The 17,348-nt window shown below is 36.8% G+C and overlaps 1 protein-coding gene across 2 annotated transcripts; it reads left to right on the top strand.

The window, feature by feature from the left end:
- The first annotated feature begins 10,889 nt into the window (after positions 1 to 10,889).
- On the top strand, positions 10,890 to 12,692 carry LOC143582490 (uncharacterized protein At4g14342-like). 2 transcript variants are annotated; one of them, XM_077065037.1, is made up of 5 exons: positions 10,890 to 10,976; positions 11,256 to 11,306; positions 11,990 to 12,075; positions 12,186 to 12,309; positions 12,486 to 12,692. In XM_077065037.1, exons 2-5 carry the CDS (start codon positions 11,301 to 11,303, stop codon positions 12,531 to 12,533), a joined length of 264 nt encoding a protein of 87 aa, XP_076921152.1. In that variant the 5' UTR covers positions 10,890 to 10,976; positions 11,256 to 11,300; the 3' UTR covers positions 12,534 to 12,692. The 2 variants fall into 2 exon arrangements, with proteins under 2 accessions (XP_076921152.1, XP_076921153.1); XM_077065038.1 differs by having other exon boundaries at positions 10,890 to 10,982.
- The last annotated feature ends 4,656 nt before the right edge of the window (positions 12,693 to 17,348 follow it).

Genomic DNA, 17,348 nt, shown 5'->3' with positions numbered 1-17,348 from the left:
CAATCGTATTTTATAAGGTTTACATTTTTAAATACATGTATAAAAACTTTAGGCCCTCAAAAATTACGTGCACAGCCCGATAGTCTAGCTCACACAAACTCTAGCCGGCCATTTAACCAACTTCCCGAATAAAAACTTATTATATGTTATATGATGTTATTAGGTTTCTAACGTCACCAAAACATTACATTTTTTTTCATATTGTCAAAAAGAAAACTATATGTAGGGGCGTAGGGCAAAGTTGACTTGCGAGCAGGGCCGTCTTTGAGGCATGGCAGCGTAGTCGACGGCCACAGGCCCGACACCCCGCTAGGCCCGAATTTTTTTTAAAAAAAATTATATGTATTTTTTATCAAAAACATGTGTATAATTAATGTTTCAACACAATTACATAACCACTAGCTTGGTCTAATGGTAAAGGGGTATGACATCTAACCAAAAGGTTGTGTGTTCTAGTCTTATTTGAGACAATTTTAAATTTATTTTTATACAAACGTTTTTTACACAACTTAAATCATAATCAAATAAGTTCATTCATAATTAAATTGTTTAAACCCAACTAAATGTTTCTTTTACTTAAGACCCAAAAAAAAGTTCGCCTTTAGCCCAAAAAATTTTTCGTCTTTTCGGAGCCGGCCCTGCTTGCGAGTATGGTTTCACGCATCAACTCTTCAAAAATTTTGCTGGGGTTAAAGAAGATTATGTGAGTTAAACTACGCACACAACTATATTGTCATGTACTGCCTTGGAATATTCATCGTGAATTACTAACATGTTCACCAGAGACTGGTATTTGAATTATCTAAATGAGTTTTTTATAATTTGTTAATTTAAATTTAAAATTATTAACTTAATGTATTTAATCGTTCGAATTAAATCTTCAGTTGTGTATCATGATGGTTTTCGGTTTGTTTGGTTAGTCAGTCGATGTAAAAGCATTCATTTAAGTCGGCTTTAAATAACAAGGTTTTTTTATGACAAATATAAATTATATAAGATTGAAATTTCATTTAGAAGTTAATGTAAATCAACAAAATGGGCTAAACCCTAATACTACGGACCCCTCTATCCCTTCTTCATGTTGGCATTGTCTTGTTTGCTTTTTTTAGTAGGGCTTACGGACCCCTCTATCCCTTCTTCACGTTGGCATTGTCTTGTTTGCTTTTTTTTAAACAATGTTTGAAACTATTTCTAATATCCGAGTGAGCTTTTTTGACACGAAATATCAACCATTTATATTACTTTTGATGCTCAAGTACGTTAGCTTTGTACTTCTATTTATGTTAGTAAGTTAATGGCCAAAGTGTGTTTTCAAATCTTCATATATGCAAAGTGAAAAAGAACAATTTTGCAGACTGTTCTCTATGTATGTATAGAGAAAAAATAGTCAACACCCGCCTGTTGAAAACCAAGAAATAGATGCAAGATGTATCTTTTAGTGTATGATATCAATTTATAACGATAAACAAAAATTGCTTATTTACCGAAGTCTACGCCTTTTACTCTTTAATTCTCACATGGCCAACTTTAGTGTTAGAGATTGTAGGGTTCACAATCATCCCTTTTCTAAACTAGTGTTTCTATCTTAAATATGTTAAAACATATTGATACCTCTCATGGAAGTAAGTGCATTATCAGGAAATTTAATTGACAAGCATGGTCACTTAATTTACGGTTAAAGAAAAATGACATTAACTCTTTTACCTACTCACTTTTGTTTCCCTTATAAATTGTGTCACACCCCGTTTGCTGAAACCACAACACTTCAACTTTTAAGTCCTTTTAAATAGGAAGATATTTGACAACATATTTTGTATGGTTGTTCACTTGTTCTTTTTGCGTTGATGATTATACTCATGGCTCGGTAGCGACTAACTGCAACTACGTCTACATGGAGCTCCTGGCGTGTGTTGGTGCGATCACGTCCCCTCAACCACCATCGAGTGATTGTTGTGCTAGAGGCTTATTTATGTGGATACCTTTAGAACCCGACCTTTCGCCAGTATGTCACTCGATAGGATGCTCAACGAGTTGCTATGGAATGTGGTGTTGAGCTCCCTAAGTGTTCGAACATATTGTTTAATGGTTTGATTTAATAACTGTGACAAAGATCACCTACTTGATTAGTGATCATATTATGTGAGCCGCAAATAATACAAAATATATGAATAATATGAGAAATCGAGTAAAGTGGCTTGTTTTGCCTCATTGCCATATTGAAACTATTACGAATAAGTGAATACGTGTGTTTGGCAGGGGAATCTATTACTTTTGGCTGCTATAGTGTATGCACGTCTAGTTGAATGTATATGAATTTATCGATGAGGCATGTATTTACTGATGAAATTAATAATTTATGAATTTTTGGTGATTTTTGTTTGAATCCAAACGGGATTCATGATAATCATGTATTCTTATGTTTATTTGTGTGTTTGTGCTAAGTATTGCTGACTATATAAATAATTGTTTAAAAGTTTAGTAAAAGCATCAACATATATACATTTTAGATTTACATTCTGTAAAAGTATTGTACCAATTATTCCAACTGGATGCCAAATTAACGGGTTAAAACATTACATTTAAACCGGGTTAGAACATATCATTTATTTGTGAAACAATTTATTATCAAACCATAAGTATATTATTAACTTTCATACAATAAAAATAATAAAAATTCAAAAGATAAATAAATATTAGAAACAAATAATATAAAACAACCCCCGTAATACGAGGGATAAAAACTAGTTTTTTTCATAAAACTTGTAAACTTCATTCCAAATTCAAGCTTCGCCAACGATTAACTTGACTATTACTATTGGTTTGGTTTGGTTGATTCATTGTTTGATTGATGTTTTGCTTTAATTTATTTTTGTTGTTTAAAATTAAATAATATAGAATTGTATTTTAATAAATGTTATATATATAAATTCATTTCCACGTCATCGATCCAATTGAAGTACCATTGTGCTTCTTTATCGGTTAATTTTCACCGTCAGATCAGTTATAACAATTGTGTTTCTTTATCGGTTAATTTTCACTGTTAGATCACCGTGTTATGTAACAAACTCACACTTCATTTCATCACAGCCACACATCAATCTTTAACCCTCACTCTCTCACACATCAATATCTCATAACAGTTTAGTCAAACCTCAGTCAAACTCGGTAAAAACTCAGTCAATTAAAGTGAAGAAAGTTTTGTCTAAGATCAAGTCCGTCCGCGCTAGTGTTCGCGGTGGTGGCGGTCGTCGTGGCAATGAGAAGGTTGTGGTTGTGCCTGATTTCGCCATAGGCCGCGACCGTAACGGTGGCGGTCGCCTTAGCCGTGGTGGCAATGAGCAGGTTGTGGTTGAGCCTGATGTCACCATAGGTCGCGGCCGTAGCTATGGCGGCCAGAATGTGCCTATAGAGAATAGTATTGTGGCGGATGTAATTGTTGATAACTTTGAAACGAAGGTTGTTAATAAGAAGTCTGAAGAGGATATGAAGGTTTTGAAGGCAGGTTCTGTCGACGGCATGCAGAGGCGGATCCAGGAATTTTCACTAGGCTGGGCACGAAATAATCGGGTAAAAAATGGGTATGGTCAAAAGCAACAGGGTTTGCCAAATCATTATGAAGGTCCGAAGCAAAAAGAACTTTCAGGGCCCTTTCCCGACTTTCTATAAATAATTATATATATTTGATAACATTAAGATAAAAAATTTACTTTTACAAGTTAAGATTTCATAGATGAAAACTAAATATGTTTTCACACAAACAAAACAATCAACGCAAATTATAAATGCAGATTTTTGTTAGATAAGATTTCAAAAATGATAGCAATTAAATAAAACAATAGTATATATAAAATGACAAGTAAAATTGTTAGATACAACATAACTTAAACAATATAAAAATATAATTCGTATTCAATTTTTAAACTCAAATTTAAGTAGTAATAGTTTATTAGATAAATTTAATGGATAAACGTTACATACTACTTTGTTAAAATGAATAATTTTTGAAAAATTAATGGTCACAAGATGTTAAAAACTGTGTCTTGAAAGGGTAAAAAGAAAAACAATTTAATTAATATGAAATAGTACTCAATCAATCTTTTAGTCAGAAGAAACTCACCTTCTTTTTCTTTATATTCTACACTTTTCTCTCTCTCTCTCTCTCTCTCACTCACTATTTTGTTCCCTTGTATATAGCTCTTACTTTACACTTTTATTCATGTTTAATGAGAGAATAGTTATGAGTTTGAGGTTCAACGGAGCTTTCCCATAGCATATTCCGGTTAACATGAAATCCGACAATCGGAGGGTGGGCACTTGAGCTTTAACAAGAATATCGGGCTATTAACTACACTAAGAAAATAGGTTGCACATGGGTCGGACGGTGGGCCTTTGCCCACCGTCATTTGGCCTTGAATCTGCCCTTGCGGCGAAGGAGGTGAAGGTTCCGGTGGCTGCGGTGGTGAAGATACCAAAGGCGGCGACGGTGGTTGAAGTTTGGTGAATAAACACAAAACAATAGTTTAGATCACAAGCTTGATCTTTGTAATTCTCATTAGCTCAAAAATTACAATTCTTAAAATCGCCATAATATAACCCACAAGCTCGGGTATATATACTAGTTTAAACATGAAAATCTAATTAGACTAAAATACTAACTCTTTATCATACTCAATTACTAAATAGTAAAACATATTTAAACAATAATTAATAAATAAATTCCTTGTTGTCCAAGTCATTGGCTCGACTTGTTTATGTTGTTGCTGTTGAGCCAGTTGATGCCGCCGTAGCTCGCCGCAGTAGAGGTCTCTGTGGCAACGAGCCGGCAGATGTTGTTGCTGTTGATAATAAGAAGTGTGAAGATGATATGAAGACTTTGAAGGCTGGTTCTGTCAGCGGCGGAGGTGATGAAGGTTCCGGTGGTGAAGATTCCGTCGCCGGCGATGGTGGTGAAGGTTCCGGCGGCTCTGAAACGAAGGTAGGTTCCGTCGGAGGTAAGAAGTCTGAAAATGATATGAAGGTGCAGGCAGGTTCCGTCGAAGGTGGTGAAGGTTCCGGCGGCGGCGGCGATGGTAAAGGTTTCGCCGCTGGATCTATTAAGAAGAAATTGTCTGGACTAACCCTGAACAAGGCTAGGGTGGGGTTAGGGATTGTTGCTGATGCATGCCGCATTAGTAAGTTTTTGAAAGGTTATGGTGTCGGTTCTCGTAGCATCGTAGTGAATGATGAAACTGAAGTGTTGAAGGACGGTATTGGGAATGGGAAAGAAACAGGTTTGGGTGGTGATGAGGAGAGGGCTAGTGAGGATGGTGGTGAAGAGAGTAAAGAAGATGGTGAAGAAGGTTTAGGGGCTTATGTGGAGAAGAAAGAGGGTGGTTCGGATGATGAGGGTGGTTCAGGTGATGAGGGTGAAGTTGGTTCGGATGTTACTCTAGATTATGCAGATATCTTGAACATTTTTAACTAATTGAGTGGGGTATCATTGGTAGTAGTTTGATAGCTTTTGGAGGGGGATATAAATTGATTGGAGGTAGGTATAGGTTAATATTGACTGAAAAAATTTGATTGATTGTGAACAATATTATATTGGAGGTATAGGTAGTACATTTCTCTGGTCTCGGATCGTCCATACGATACCTCAAAACCTACATGCAACTCATTTTAAGAAACTATTTTCGTTCTAAAATTTGACCAGTAACTTACGAAGCTTATAACTCACCATCCATAAATCTGATCATCGATTCCTTTGATGAAATCAAAGATCTATCTGTTAGTAAGGTTCACCGAAAGTTTCAGCTCAATCCGATGGTTGATCTACGGGAATCTTCATTTCTTCAGAGCTGCATTTTCAAAATCCGCCCAGCGAGCTGAACACTAAAATGGGTTTAGAAACCCAACGTAATCAACTCCGATCCTCATCTCCACCGTTAAAAATGATTATCTATGGGTTATGAACCCTCTATAAAAATATCAAGATGATCGGACCGTTAGATATAGACCAATCTTTGTGGACATGCAAGACTAATACAATCTGTCCAGATTTTAAAACGAGTTTTTAATGAACTTAAGCTCAGATTTAGGACAAACGGAGCTTACCATCGCGTTCGGGACGTCGAAAAATGGTTCCGGGTAGAAGACGGGCTTCGGCCGCCACCAGACCACCGCGCCGGACCACCACCGGCCACCGTCAGCCGCCGCCGGACTGTCATCGGCCGCCGGCCACCTTGCCGGAATTCTCTAACCTCTCTCTAAAATGCAGAATTATGAGGTTGAAATGAATGTAAAGTGGGGGTAGGCCCACTTATATAGTGCGGTTTTAAACGCGTTTTGCGCTCGCGTTTCGATCTCTCGCTTCAACGAACCCGCTACCTAAAGTGACGTTATATTTTCTAAATATATTTCGTCAAAATGTTTATTTCAATCTCTACTTAAAATTGTCTCTCTAGCTTATGATTTCCGCTAATAAATTATTGACGATCGTTACTTTGGTGTCAGTTCTGTGTTACTCCGAACTTAATAAAACTAGTGTGGTTGTTTTTTCCAAAAAAAACAACTCATCCAAACTTATCGTGTCTATTTGATTTATTTTATCTAAATTACAAACCTCAAATATGGCGATAGTATTAACTTTTACAAGCTCATCGGTACATGTGCTTAAACGAACGTGTTTGGAAATATTAATTTGCATTTTCCCGTTTCGTTATAACTCAGAATTGAGTCACGTTTTCGCCTTCGTTCTCGGTTTTCGATCCTCTAAAATATTCAACTAGATTCACCCCTGGAAATTTTCTCGAATGTCAGGTTGAATTTTCACACGTTTAACCGAATAAGTTCGTTTCTCCGTCATTTATCACCGGAATTTCTTTATTCCGTCTCACTTCTCACATGTTTCACAATGTATATATTCGCTTCATTCTTAGCTTAACATACTATATTTAACTTATGAGTCTTAGTCTTCACTTAATCCAGCATAAACATGTCTTAATCTCGTTTATGGAATATAATAATACTTTTTATTTTCCGGGTATCACAGTTGAGCCGGCTGATGCCGCTGTAACTCGCCACCGTGGAGGTCACCGTGGCAAGGAGTCGGCTGATGTTGTTGTTGTTGAGCCGGCTGATGCCGCCATAGCTCGCCGTGGCAAGGAGCCGGCTGATGTTGTTGCTGTTGATAATAAGAAGTGTGAAGATGATATGAACACTTTGAAGGCTGGTTCCGTCAACGTCGGAGGTAATGAAGGTTCCGGTGGTGAAGATTCCGTCGCCAGCGATGGTGGTGAAGGTTCCGGCGGCTCTGAAACGAAGGTAGGTTCCGTCGGGGGTAAGAAGTCTGAAAATGATATGAAGGTGAAGGCAGGTTCCATCGAAGGTGGTAAAGGTTCCGGCGGCGGCGGCGATGGTAAAGGTTCCGCCGTTGGATCTATTAAGAAGAAATTGTCTGGACTAACCCTGAACAAGGCTAGGGCGGGGTTAGGGATTGTTGCTGATGCATGCCGCATTAGTAAGTTTTTGAAAGGTTATGGTGTCGGTTCTCGTAGCATCGGAGTGAATGATGAAACTGAAGTGTTGAATGACGGTGTTGGGAATGAGAAAGAAACAGGTTTGGGTGGTGATGAGGAGAGGGCTAGTGAGGATGGTGGTGAAGAGAGTAAAGAAGATGGTGAAGATTGTTTAGGGGCTTCTGTGGAGAAGAAAGAGGGTGGTTCGGATGATGAGGGTGGTTCAGGTGATGAGGGTGAAGTTGGTTCGGATGTTACTCTAGATTATGCAGATATCTTGAACATTTTTAACTAATTGAGTGGGGTATCATTGGTAGTAGTTTGGTAGCTTTTGGTAGTTTGGTAGCCGACGCCGGTTCTCTTGATGGTAGCGTGGAAGTGAAGGATGAAATTGTAGTGGTTAAAACGGTGGTGGGAAAGAAACAGGTTGCGGTGGTGAAGGGGAAGATGGTAAACGTGATGGTGCTGAGGAGAAGAAAGAAGATGGTTTAGGGGCTAGTGGGGATGGTTCTGTGGAGAAGAAAGAAGATGGTTCAGGGGCTAGTGGGGATGGTTCGGATGACGACGAGGGTGGTTCATGTGGTGAGGGCGGGGTGAAGTTGCTTATGTGAATTATTCAGAACTCTGGAACATGTTTCTTAATTGATTGAGGTAGTTTTATGAATAGTTCGGTATAGCCAGCATTGGAGGTATATGTTGATATTGACCGTGAACAATTTTGATTGTGAACCATATTGGAGGTATATGTTGATATTGTAACTTATAGACCACTCTATCCATTCTTTATGTTGGCATTGTCTTGTTTGCTTTTTTATTTAAACAGTGTTTGAAACTATTTCCAATATCCGAGTGAGCTTTTTTGACACGTAATATTAAACGTCTATATTGCTTTTGATGCTCAAGGCCAAACTCATTAAAAAAATTATAAGGAAGAAAACTTTCCACTGTGAGAGAACCTCATTAAATCAGATTTTAAACTTTGAAACTATAAAAATTCCTAATTAAAAAATCACTCCTATATTATTAGACCTGAAGACTAATTACAACGTTCTCTCTTGCCAATGCCCCCATGACCACCCTAGCTCATTTCTCCCTATCTCTACTCCCTCCAAAACTGTGGGCATTTCCTCTACCCATGGACCCCAACCGCCATGTCTTCTCACCACATATGTTCTCTTTCTCTCCATGTCTGTGCAGACTGACAGCTTATCAAAACCCATAAATTAGAGTTGTTGTTTTCATGTCAGAACCTAATTTGCAAGTTGGTTTTTCATATTAACATATAATTCGCTTGCGAGGTCCAGCCCGATGAGGTCCAGCCCAGCTGGTCGGAGGTGGGGGGATAACTCGCTTGCGAGGGTCCCGCCCGGGTGGTGGCCTATGTTCGAGTCTCTGCGGAGCAAAAAAAATACCATTTTAGGTTGAAAGGTCCCTCTCTCTGGGAGATTCGAACCCGGGTCCTTTAGGTGTTAGGGGGTGTGCATTGCCAGTGAGCCAAACTGTTCAAAATATATATATATATATATATATATAATTCAATGGAATTTTTAAACTCATTTGGATAAATTATTTGAATTTTTATTTATTATGTTGTATTTAATTTTATAAGACAGAATTACTATACAAAGAGTTTTTATCATACAAAGCGTATAAAGTCATTAAAAGACAACACGTGTCCTTATATAAATAATTACACAACCATTTTTCATAATTACACATGTATATAACCATGCACGTTATACACATAGTTTATTTGTTTTAAACTTTCGTGTATGCATAACTAATATATGTGTCACTCTCTATGATCTATCATATAATCACAATTACAACAAATTATAGAAGATAGATCAAGAGTAAAATACAAAGGTTATTCAACTAAATTCATTTCATTCACTCCTTTGTGGTGTTGATAGACCTTTCACTATCAAATACATCAATTACTCAAAGTACTTTCATATTTAAGTCCGCTACAATAAATTTGGCCAAACCACAACCATTGGCGGAACATGTGAAGGGCGGGGAGGGGTTGTGCCCCCCCCCCCCTCGGATTTTAGATTTAGAAGTATGTTATATAGCTCTGAAAAGTGAAAAGCAATGGATTTGAAGTTGGATGAGTTTTCCGGCCGGCACACTAGCGGAGGTTAAAAGAGACAAGCTATGAGGTCATGGAAAAGAAGAAAAAGTGGACAACAAAGATTCACCATAACTTTTTTTTATATCTGTGAAGAAGAAGATCAATGATAGGAAAATGAAAATAGAGTGTTGTGAAGATGGTAGGGAAATAGGGGTATTCGTGTAATTTTATCTAATATAAAGCTGCTATCATTCAAGACTATTGTCAAATAAATTAAATAAAATTTATCCCACTCTATTGATTTACTTATTCAATTTTATTTTACATTAGTAATATATATATATATATATATCGACTATTGGATCAAAAGTTTCTGATTATGTCATTAATAGTGTCTAAGCACGTTCCAATAATCGATTCATCATGTAAAGTATTAACAAGAGATGACACCATTTTCTCCTTACTCGCACAAAAGTATGTCATCTCATATTCTCCAAACACCGACCGCATACCGTCCTTCGCTGAAGAAGCGAATGTTAATTATTGGATTTATTAGAATATATTTCGGCCCCTCCTGTTTAAATGTTCAAGTTCCGCCACTGACCACAACAATATACAAAAGATCGATGTGATATAAGTATTTAGTTGCGCTTTATGATAATGATATCAATTGTTGACATACAAAGATTAAATCTACCATAGCGAACAACGTATAAAGTTAAGGTTGATCACACAAACTTTCAACTTAATTAGCCTTTATTTGCTGGTAGTGTGTATTTAACTGTTAAAAGATAACTATTTGTTGTTACACATCAATGATCGCTAGCCCAAGTTAGGGACGTTACTGGTACTGATCCCTAAAATTGAAAATATTTGGTACCAGTACGGCACTGAGATGTTTGGTTCGGTACTGGTATTTCGTGCAAAATTTGGGGAATATCGGTACTGTACCGAACCATATCGATACTGAAAATTAAAACTTGGCATCGATTCTGTACCAAATCGGTACCGGTATCGAAAACGATCATCCCTAGCCCAAGTAGTTTAAGGTGAAATATCCAAAGACTTTAATTTAAAAAAGGTATTGGTTGTGATTAAAAATATATAAAAAAAAGTTCCATGTTAGGCCGGTGGGCTTTCTCACGTATGAGTAAAGATGAGCGAGTAAGTCAGTGGCCCGTCAATAATTAAAATTGCCGTTTAAAAAAAGCTACTATTTGTTTAGAAAAAAGGTAAACATTGGTGCTGAAAACATAAGAAATAAAACTTATGCCTATATTTCATCAATCTAAAAACTTCCAATAATATTACTACACTAAAAAAGCAGTCAACAAAATCCTTCTCAAAATCTCACCGGCTCAGCTCATTGCCCCGGCGGCTACCACCGATCTGTTTGGCTGTTGCAGGTTTATAATATTATTAATCTCTTTATTACTTCTCAATATATATTCAATTTCATGGTTAGGTTTTCTCCATACTTAATTACTGAAACCCTATAAACAAAAAATCGTGTTTTTAAACCCTGATTTGTCAATTACTGTAAAAAAAAAACCCTAGAAATTGAGTATCAATTTGCAATATGTTGCTCTAATTTGACTAGAACTGAACAGTAGGTTAGCTGGGTTCATCTCTTTTTAGGTTTTGATATTAATTCTAAAGTTTTGTTACAAATTTCTTCATTGCAGCTTTTGGAGGATATAATAATCTCAACTTATATCAACCGGGTTAATATGCAGGTAATTAATACTTGATATTCATACTTGTTTATCTGAAACTATTATTATTATTATTATTGTTATTGTTATTATTGTTATTGTTGTTGTTGTTGTTGTTGTTGTTATTATTATTGGAAGAAAGTTCAGGTTACAAAAAAGTTTAACTAAGTCACAGTTGAACAAACTAATATTTCACCAGTCAGTCAGTGTTGTAGAACTAGCTAGGCGGCAGGTGCTAGTCGGCCGGTTCAGATTGAAATTTAATATGTAATATCAAAATTTTAATATAAGTAGAAATTTTCAAATACCTTAAAGATCTTGATAGATGTTGAATGATTTGAGCCAGCTTTGACTGATGGACTACCTATTTTGTTGTTGAAATCAAATCTGTAGCGTACCGATTAGCGATGAATCGCCAATAAATCAATGACTATCGCGATTTTTACAACACTATCACCGGTTAATGTGATACATAAATGTTTGATCTTAAAACTACTTGAAGAAGTCATCATTTAACAAACAACATATGTTCTAAACTATTCTTAACTGTGATATGTCTCTTGAGTTTTTGTTCTAAACCTCTTTGTTTGGGTACCCTTATATTGTATCTGACTGGTACAATGTAATGTTTATCTGTCTTTCTATTTATGTTGATAATTTCATGACATATATTAATTAAAATAACGTTTTATTATTTTTGGCAGGCTAGTGACAGGTTTATTATCAACTCCCAACTTGAGCATCTGCAAGCTAAGTATGTAGGAACAGGACATGCAGACATGAGCAGATTGTAAGTTTTTTTTTCTATCTTTTCTGTTAATATTTTACAGTTTCATGTTATAAAAATAGTGACTTTTTCATTATGAAAGTAAACCCGTTTATTTTCTTGTTTTCTTGAAGTGAATGGGCGGTTAATATCCAGCGAGACAGCTATGCTTCATATGTTGGTCATTATCCTATGCTCGCTTATTTTGCAATAGCGGAGAATGAATCGATTGGGAGAGAACGCTACAATTTTATGCAGGTGTTTTTCATGTTCAACTTTTCTATTATTATTTTTTTATCTTTCAATATAGGGTCATTCAGATAAATGTGATATGGATTCTGTATCGGTTTTATTCGACCTTTTAAGTAATACCTGTTTCCTGTTTCTCGAGATTATTTGCAGATGGTTTAATTTAGTTTTTTTTTGTTTCGCAGAAAATGCTGTTGCCGTGTGGACTTCCACCAGAGAGAGTAGAAGACTAAGGACATCAAGTTTTACATATTTGGAGATTTAAGTTGTGTTTTATGGATGCATTATTGACTAAATGTGAGAGATTTAAATTGTGTTTTATGAATGCATTATTGACTAAATGTGAGGATAATTAACATCTCTGATTCTCTATGATATTGATGTTTGTGATATTGAAGTATGTGATCTAAGTTATCTTATGCATTTTGTTAGAATATACACTAAAAATGCTTTGTTTAGGCACATGCTAACCGCTGATATTAAGCCAGTCCTAATTTCATTTTTCACATTATTCCTGCTTCTGCACATTACCATCAGGACAACTTGATGGGTACATAATTAGGCGTGCTTTGATGGTACAAAGCAACATGATTTGGTGTCAGGGTTGTACATAATTAATCTTGTCTTATTGAAGTACAAAATGGCACGTGAATTTTGTTTTATACCAGTCTACAAGGACAATTTGTTATAATTGAATATTATACTAGTCTACAAGGACAATTTGTTATAACTAGGATTGAGCGTTGTACATGCCAAACCCGTGTAACTTGACACGCTAGAATCCAAATATAACTTATCTTGTTCTGTTCTTGATTTTGGTTGAAGTTCCCAGCCCTTTTACCTTTATAGTATTGTTTTCGGTTTAATCCGGTTCTGACCCGATAATAATTGAATGCAAAAGCCCCTAAAGCCATCGACTTAATTTCTTTGTTTTGAAATAAGCAATTTTGATTTACTTATTAAAAGTCACTTAGAGCATCCGCATTAACGACATCAAGCCTAATCATCCACCACGTCATAAAAACACTATTATTATTTAAAAACACCCAAAACCCACCCAATAAGAAATAATAAAAACATCAGTAAAAACATTGTCACGTCATCACCACCTTTTACATTATCTTTTTTAGTTCAACCCCCCCCCTCCCCCCCCCCCCCCGGGTCACTTGGGCTGCAATACTTGTTAGAAACTACATCTCTGTTCAAGAGTCGAGCCAAGGTGGTTTCGAGCTCAAGCTAGAAATTAAATGAGGCAACTCAGGTAGGTTAGAGCGTAGAGCATGATTTTGAAGTTAAACGAGCTTAAGATCTAGGCAACGATTCCATGACCCAAGCCAAGCTTTGGTCGATTTTGGCTCGGTTACAAAAATGAGTCACCTCAACTAAGGTTGTTTCAAATCAAGTTTTATTAGCTAGTTTTATTCAAACTTTAATCAAACGAGCCACAAATCTAAACTTCGAGCCACGAATTTTTTGAACATCAAATAATTAGAGATGCTTTAACTGTCGCTTAACAATAAACATATATATATAAAAAAAGTAACTCAAATAAAAAATCCCACCGTCACTATTAATTAAAGAGCAAAGAGTTTAGGATCAAACGAGGTGGCAAACAAGACGAGGACGAGGGTTTTGTAGATCTTTCGGTTACCTGTTGGACTTCAGTAAGCTTGTTCTTGTTCAGTTAAAAGGTAACGTCTGATCGTCCATCATTTCGTGCTCAGTTAGTCATTATGTTAATCATATATCTGTAATCACCCGAGACAGTATTATGTTAATCATATATCTGTAATCACCCGAGAAAGTTAAGACCGATCATACGCCACGGGGATGACCAGCTCATCGATGCTCTAACCAAACCACTACCACGAGCACGATTCAGTTACCTTACATCTAAGATTGGACTTACAACACGACAATCAATCTTGAGGGTGCATATCAAGGAATAAATCAATCATGGAGTATATTATGCTACAAATCAATCAAAGAGTAATCAAGCTAGTCAAACAATTCAGAGATATCATCTCCATACAATTAGCCTTGAATATATTTGTAATTATATTGTATCCAGTTAATTTTGTACTTCTATTTAGAGGTGTTCAAAAAAACCGGTTACGGAACCGGTTTGGCCGGTTCAACCGGAAACCGGTTTTTTAAAAACCGGTTTTTTTAAAAACCGGTTTGACCGGTTTACGTAACCGGTTTACGTATCGGTTATACGTTTTGGAGCCAAAACCGGTTTTATAACCGGTTATAAAAAAAACCGGTTTTTTTAAATAACCGGTTATTAAAAAACCGGTTAACCGGTTTTTAAAATAACCGGTTTATTACCGTTATAAAAAAAACCGGTTAACCGGTTTTTTAATAACCGGTTAACCGGTTAAACCGGTTTTCGAACGTTACCAAACGGCTTTATAGCCGTTTTTTTTTTTTTTGACCGTTTTTTAGCCGTTTTTTTTTTGTTTTTTTACCATTTTACCCCCACAAACATCTATATATAGTTTAGGTTGGGTATTGGTTAGATCACACTTGATTATACAACTCCAAACGCTCTAAACGTTTATTTCATACGCGATTATACAACTCCAAACGCTCTTCTTTCGTAGTCGTTTATTTCATACTCGAGTATACCACTCTTAATTCGTAGTCGATTATCATGGCCTCCCAAAGTGCTGCTTCATCGGTCAACATGGGTGCCTCGAACACGGGAGAAACCGTCGTTCGGGTCATCCCCACGAAACGAAACCAAGATATTTGGCAACATTTCGACCTATGCGAAATGTCTAACGGAACCCAAAAAGCTAGATGCAAACATTGTTTGAAGTTTTATAACAAAGAAGCAAACTCCAGTTTAAGAGCTCATGTAGAAAAGCCCTCTTGCAAGGTCTTGAAGGACGAATCCGGAAGTAGTTCGCAGCCGGAGATGACGAATCAAGGAACGGTGTTTACGTACGACCTTGAAGCGGTACGTCAACAGTTTGGCAACTTTGTGATTCAACAATCACTTCCTTTCAACCACTTCGACAACCCTCAATTCACGGAGATGATGCAAAAGTATGTTCAACCACGCTACCAACACGTAAGTCGTTCGACCCTTAGAAGAGATTGTCTTAAAGCATGGAAAAACGCTAAGTCCGAACTAATTTCATACTTTTCAAACTTACAAACTGGTGTGAACTTAACAACGGATGTGTGGTCGGTACCTAATGGTTCGCCCGACTCATACATTTGTGTGACGGCTCATTGGGTTGACCCCCGGTCGTGGCAAATGATGAAACGAACCGTTGCGTTTCAATTGTTTGATTACCCGCACACGGGTAGAAATATTTTTAAACTCTTGGATAAAGTCATTCGACAATACAAGATTGAAGATAAAATCTTTTCAATATCGTTTGATAACGCGTCCAACAATACGGCCGCGGTTGGCCATTTAAAATTAAAGTATAAACCTATCTGTGATGGAGCGTTTTTTCATAGCCGATGCATTGCACATATTATCAACTTGGCCGTGCAAGATGGGTTAAACGTGATCGAAACGCAAAGAAACAATTTTAAAAGAATGTTACGAGATGTTTTTAGCAACAATTCAACATTTTCAAGATACAAAAAATTTTGTGAAGAAGCTAACTGTCAATGGTTGGGGCCTAATTGGGATTGTCCAACAAGATGGAACTCGACTTGTGAAATGTTTGAGAAAGCCATCCAACAAAAACAATCGTTAATTGCGTTTCATCAAATTTTGTCAAATAGGGGTAAATGTGCACCGTACGATCCTAGAAACTGGTTATTGATTGAGATCGTTACGGAGGTTCTTCAAATTTTTAAATCTTGCACAACTAGTTTATCCGGGGTTTACTATCCAACAAGCCCCATTGCTTTACCAAAAATTGCTGTCATGTGCACAAAGTTGACTGAAATTCATTGTAGGGGTGCACCTTATTTTGATATGGGTGCAAAAATGAAAGAAAAATTTAGAAAATATTTTCAACAACTACCCGCTGTTTTGACCTGTGCGGCTGCGTTAAACCCTTGCATCAATGTTGGTGGTGTTGAAGCTTTAATAGAAAAAATTTGTGATGAGCTAGAGTTAAACGACGATCAAAACCCCCATTATAACCAAACTTTAAAGAATGCTTTCAACACCACCTTGGCAAACATGTATGATGTTTACCTTACAAAACACGGGTCGTCTTCCCAAATTCATGACTCGTTAAGAGCTGTTGCCCAATCCCAATCCCAAACCGACCTTGAAATGGGGATGTACTACATGATTTGGGAAGACGCCGGTAAACGTCAAAGGGTAAACACCCCAAGCAGTGAACTTGGAAGGTATGGTGGTACCAACTTTGTGAAACACATGACTCCGGATGAATTTAGAAGTCTTGATTTGCTGGCTTGGTGGAGAGGTAAGGAGGATGAGTTTCCGATCCTCGCCGCCATGGCCAAAGATTTACTAACGGTCCAAGCTTCCACGGTAGCTTCGGAGTCTGCTTTTTCTGTTTCTGGCAGGGTTATATCGATTAGGAGGACTCGACTCACTCCACCAGCTGTAGAGATGTCGATTTGCTACAAGGATTACTTGGACTCTTTAGATAGGGCACAACATCAACGCTCACTCGAGGGGGAAATGGAGTATGAGGCGGCCTTGTATGAAGACGAGGTCAATCAAGGACACACTCAACCAATGACCGATGAAGAAGCCGCGTACGACGATTACCTAAGGAATAGCTCGGGATCGGGTAGCGAAGAAAATGAGTAACAAACATCAACTTGTTAATGTAATCGTGTCTAAGCATTCTTTAATGTTTGTATTTTTGAGTTACGAATATGCGATAACGATTTAATGTTTGTATTTTTAATGTAAAAGCTATAAATGAAAGTTATGTGTTTTTAATCTTCCAAGCAAAGAATGCTAACAACGAAACCCTAAACCCTAAACCCTAAAGCAAAAAAAAAAAAAAAAAAAAAAAAAAAAAAAAAAACCGGTTAACCGGTTAGACCGGTTATTAAAAACCGGTTATAAAAAAACCGGTTTAATAACCGGTTCT

Source organism: Bidens hawaiensis, unplaced genomic scaffold (genome assembly GCF_021521415.1).
Source record: "Bidens hawaiensis isolate Kalapana, Puna unplaced genomic scaffold, B.hawaiensis_p1.1 tig00031765_1, whole genome shotgun sequence".
In the NCBI taxonomy this organism is placed as follows: Eukaryota; Viridiplantae; Streptophyta; class Magnoliopsida; order Asterales; family Asteraceae; genus Bidens; species Bidens hawaiensis.
This window is presented reverse-complemented; position numbering and strand designations above follow the sequence as displayed.